The 4,927-nt window shown below is 57.7% G+C and overlaps 1 protein-coding gene across 1 annotated transcript; it reads right to left on the reverse strand.

Moving 5' to 3' along the window:
* Positions 1-1,769: 1,769 nt before the first annotated feature.
* On the reverse strand, positions 1,770-4,335 carry CCNO (cyclin O). The gene is made up of 3 exons (XM_025448005.3): positions 3,710-4,335; positions 2,976-3,161; positions 1,770-2,470 (listed from the first exon to the last, which is right to left on the reverse strand). The coding sequence occupies exons 1-3, from the start codon at positions 4,094-4,096 to the stop codon at positions 1,985-1,987; spliced, it is 1,059 nt and encodes a 352-aa protein (XP_025303790.1). The 5' UTR covers positions 4,097-4,335; the 3' UTR covers positions 1,770-1,984.
* Positions 4,336-4,927: the final 592 nt, after the last annotated feature.

A 4,927-nucleotide genomic window follows, 5' to 3' on the forward strand; every position in this document is an offset into this window, starting at 1 on the left:
TATATGTGCAGGGGAATTTATATGGAACATCTCATTAAACCTATACCTCTGAGGCACCTGGCCAGTGCAGTTTGTTAAGCCTCTAGACTCTTGGATTTGGCTGAGGTTGAGCTCAGGGTCATGATCTCAGGGCTGTGAGATGGAGCCCTGTGTGCTCAGTAGAGTCCGCTAAGGATTCTTTTTTTTTTTTTTTCTTTAAGATTTTATTTATTCACAAGAGACACAGAGAGAAGCAGAGACACAGGCAGCAGGAGAAGCAGGCTCCATGCAGGGAGCCCGATATGGGACTCAATCCCGGGACTCCAGGATCACGCCCTGGGCCAAAGGCAGGCTCTAAACCGTTGAGCCACCCAGGGATCCCCCTCTCTAATCTTAAAAAAAAAAAAATTCCATGCGTCAATGCTAATAAATAGGTTATTTCTAATTCTACAGAAGAGACTCGGGCATAGAGAGGAGACTTGCTCGGGGTCACCCAACAAATGGACTCCGGGCCCACTTGTTTGCTATTTTAAACTACCCCAGGATCCCATTTAGGCTTTACCACAGCGCTATCAAGATTGTCAAGCTCAGAGAAGTGAAGACATTTGCTGGAAGTGACAGAACTGAGAATCCCCTAGCTCTACAGCAGATTCATAACAGAGTAATGGTGAGGAGACAGCGGTGGAGTTGACTCCAGCAAGTCTCACTTTTTTTTAAGATTTTATTTATTCATTACAGACACAGAGAGAGGCAGAGACACAGGCAAAGAGAGAAGCAGGCTCCATGCAGGGAGCCCGATGTGGGGACTTGATCCCCGGTCTCCAGGATCACACCCCGGTCCTGGGCTGAAGGCAGCGCTAAACCGCTGGGCCACCCGGGCTGCCCTCGGTCTCGCTTCTTGACTTGGATCTCACGCCTATAACAGGACTGGAGGCAGGAACTGTGCCAGCTCTCCAAATATGTTCTCTATCATGTCCACTGAATGGAAGGCACTGAGGAGATAACTTGTCCCACATCCACTTCAGGAAGAGGATTTTTTTTTTTAAAGCATTTTTACAAACCTGTAAGTGGGAGAAGTTGAGCAGTGGAGCTCTGGACTCTGATCACCTGCCTTCAAATTGCTCTAGTATTGTTTACCCTCTCTGTGGCCCAGTGCCCTCCTCTGAAAAAATGGCATAATACACTCTCTAGAATTGTTGGAGGGTAATAATGAATGCTGAACACAGTGCCTGGTACATTTAAGCACCCAATGATGGCCATTACTATGGCATTGTTATCCTGGGCTCACATGCAGCAGGTGTAAGACAAAAGCAAGCTGTTGAACCAAGTCATTGCAGGTTAAATGGGCCCCATTTATAATGGCCGCAGCAGCTTGCAAAGCCTTCATTTCCAACATCTGTTAGCTGTCAGAGGTCTTGTTTTGCCCTAGCCAGCCAGCATGTGTGGTCCCCAAAGCTTCCCAGCTGGGCATCCTCTGTGCCCCACCCCCCTGCCCCTCTAGACAGCCTGAACCACTGTGGGTTCTATTCAGGTTCACTTCCCACCTTCCTCTGGACCTCTGGGAATGAGCGGTCCTCAGTCTCATAAGAGGGTTACAAAATACAGGTCTACAACTGACCCTCTCAGTGACTGTCATCTCAAAGGACCTGGGATTCCCCATAGGTATCCTAACTACAGAGTGGAAGGAAGGGAGGAGGAAGGCAGGACCCCTGGGTTGTTACTACCTCTATTCCCCAGCTGCCTTCACCTTCCTCCCCACAGATAACACAGGCAATAGTAGCATTCAGATGAACGAAGACAGCCTGTTTATTGGGGAAAGACTCGGGTCCCTCATGTGCTCGTAGCAAAATAAATAAAGGGGGAGACACTACTATCATACACTATTTACAACCTTCAGGATGACCTCCTGGCCAAGTGGGAGCCATGAATCAAGACTGCACTCTTTCACAGTAATGGGAAAGGTCCAGCAGCCGGGGCAGGGTACACAGGAAACCAAAGGTCTGTTTCATTTCAACTTCGGGGACAGGCTGCACTTCTCTCGTATCTGGAAGGGCAGCATGTGAGTCAGGGAGGCTTCGTTTATGGCCACCAGAAGCTGCAGCTTGCCCAGGCAGTCCTGCAGTGCGGCCTCTGGGTGCCCGCCTAGGCGCAGGTCCACGGGGCGCGGGAGCTGGAGCATACGGTCAGCCAGCGCCAGGCAGCAGATGGCCAGCAGCGAGGGAGTGTAGCTGGTGAAGGCGTAGTCGGCCAGGCTCAGCTCAGCCACCCCGCGCGCCAGGGCTTGCGCCTCCAGGGCTTCTGAGACCTCAGCCTGCCCCGCCTCCACACGCGCGTGGGTGAAATGCTCCAGGAAGAAGCTGATGGTTGGCGCGCCCAGGCTGAAGTGCAGTTTGTGCAGCACGATGCACTCGAGGTTGCAGAGTTGCTGCCGGGAGAAGGCACCGCAGCACAGGGCCAGGAGCTGCTTCACGCGCGGCGGGTGCACCTCCACCTGTAACACAGGGGCGCTCAGCCCCCGCAGCACAGCATCCAGGGCCGAGGCCCATCCCAGTTTCAAACCCGGGAGAAAACCAGGACTCCCCCCATCCCTTCCAGCGAGACAGCTGGGCCTTCGCCTCTCGGTCACTTCCACTTTAATCACCTGGGGTGTACTTCCAGCGCGGTTTCTCTAACTACTGTCCAGCTAAAAAAAGGTTTGAGAAATTTTAAATATATTTTTTTTTCCGGAGTCTAGAATAGCATGGCTACAAAGAGCTATTGGGATTTACTTTGGGGACTGCAGCCTATTTCTTTAGGGGCCCGATGAAAGCTGAAAGCGTTGGCTGTTCAGTTCGTGGGGGAATTATCGTGAATTTAAAGCTGTGGGGTGTATGCAAATGTGTGACAAAAGGAATTCAGAGAGGCCAGAACTACATCTTGTGCGCTGGAAAGCCGGGTGGTGGCCAGAGAGTGGCCGAGAGTCTGGCTGTACCCTAGACCCCACCTGGTGGAGGTACCTGTTTGCACGCGATGAGCAGGGATGTGACCCCAAGCAGCTGGAAGCAGTCGGCAGCCACAGGCGTGGTGGTAAGAAAGCGGTCCAGAGTGTTCACCGTCAGGCAGAGCGATTCGAAGGAGAGGCGGAATTGGCGGTGCACGGGGATCAGCCAGCTGAGCAGCTTACAGCGGGACTCTGCCGTTACCTGCCGGGGGGACATGGAAGGACATGGGAGGAGGGCCCGCAGAAGGAACCAGTCAAGAAAACTCAGGGAGCGTCCCTGGGGGACGAGACAAAAAAGAAAAACCTCAATGTGCTGCAAACTGGGAAACACTGGGACCGCGCTGCTGCGCCCAAAGCGGTGGTCGGGCTCGTACCTGGCCCTGCGCCGCGTGTGTATACACATTACCTCGCGTAATCCTCTCGGCAATTCAATGAGGGGAGAGGGCCACCGCCTCGCAGCTGCAGAAATAAGCTCAGAATTGTTAAATAAACTTGCCCGGGGCCGGGAGGAGTACGGACACCGAGTTCCCGCTAACCAGCACGGGCACCTCGGGCAGCTGCCTTAGGCCGTCTAGGCCTCACTGTTCTCCGTTTGTAAAACGTGGCTGGTGGCCCGGCCCCCCCGAGGCCCTCCCGGCTCGGACCGCGAACCTCCGTGCCCCGGGGCGCGTGGGGGGCAGACGGAGCGGAAGAGGCAAGAGCCCGAGGGGGGAGGAGCGCCGTGGGAAGCTCGCTCTACCAGCGCCTCACTTGCGGCTGCCGCGCCAGCGACTCCCGCGGGTGGAAGTGGCTCTCCCGCGCCTTGCGGAAGACGTAGCAGCTCCGGCCGTAGTCACGGAAGGTCTGCAGGTCTAGCTGCACCGCCTCCTGGGCAGGAGGGGGCAGGGGGCTGCAGCCCAGCGCCGCGGACGCGGCGGGGCTCTCTGCACCGTCAGACCCGGAGCTGGGGGACTCGAACAGGTCGCAAACGCCGGAGTCTCCGGGGAGCGGGCACGGCTGCAGCGGCTGCAGCGGCTGCTTTCTGCGGAGGCGTGGGCGCCTGCTCTTCTTCACCGGGGCGCGGAGGTTCTGGTCGTTGTCCCGCTTCCCAGCCCGGGCGGCGGGGCTCACGAGGCTGCTGGGGCAAGGGGTCACCATGCTGCCGCCCGGTGGCCGCACGCCGGGGAGGACGAAGTGGGCTGGCCGGCCCGCGGCGAGGCCCTAAGTACTCGGCGGCGCCTTCCCCCACCACACCCCCGGCTCCTCACTGGACGATCACCGAGCGGCACGGGGCCGCGCTTTCCCGGCTAAAGAACCGCTTCCGAGCGAGCGCCTGGCAGCCGGTAGCCCGCGCCGCTGGCAAGGGAGAGGCGGAGCCCCGCCCGGCCCAGCGCGCCCGCTCTGCCCCGCGGGTTCCGCGCGCGTCCCGCGTTACCCGGGTAACGCAGCGGGCGAGGCGGCGGGAGCTGCGCGCGCCGCGGGGTGGGGTGGGGTGGGGTGGGGGTGGGGCGGCGGCCGGGCGGAGCGAGCCCCTCCCCTCCCCCCGAGAGAGATGCCGTCGTGGCCGCCGCCTCCCGGCCCCGGCCCCGGCCCCGGCCGCCCCTCAGGCCCACTATAATCCGTAATTCAAGGTCAGTTTCCAACCAGAAATCTGTCGGCGCGGGAGGTTTTCCTCGGTGACCCTCCGAGGCAATAATTCTATTTTTTTTATAGATCAGTTAACATTTATTTAGAGAGAAAGTGCAAGTGTGGGGAGAAGGGGCAGAAGAACGGGGAGAGAGAATTCTTTTTTAAGATTTTGTTTATTCATGAGAGACACTCAGAGACCCAGGCAGAGGGAGAAGCAGGCTCCACGCAGGGAGCCCGACGTGGGACTCGATCCCGGGTCTCCAGGATCACGCCCTGGGCGGACGGCGGCGCTAAACCGCTGAGCCAGCAGGCCGAGCAATAACTCTCATTCCACTGCGTTTGTAATGGTTTTAGGCAGGC

Source organism: Canis lupus, chromosome 2 (genome assembly GCF_003254725.2).
Source record: "Canis lupus dingo isolate Sandy chromosome 2, ASM325472v2, whole genome shotgun sequence".
NCBI classification, from domain to species: domain Eukaryota; kingdom Metazoa; phylum Chordata; class Mammalia; order Carnivora; family Canidae; genus Canis; species Canis lupus.

What these genes read in the sequence shown, in the direction of transcription:
- CCNO (XM_025448005.3), bottom strand. Translation starts at nt 4,096, where the DNA reads ATGGTGACCCCTTGCCCCAGCAGCCTCGTGAGCCCCGCCGCCCGGGCT. An exon ending in CGCTGGCGCGGCAGCCGCAA is followed by an intron (nt 3,162 to 3,709) that starts GTGAGGCGCTGG and finishes TCCCCCCGGCAG; the next exon opens with GTAACGGCAGAGTCCCGCTG. An exon ending in TGCTCATCGCGTGCAAACAG is followed by an intron (nt 2,471 to 2,975) that starts GTACCTCCACCA and finishes CCTGTGTTACAG; the next exon opens with GTGGAGGTGCACCCGCCGCG.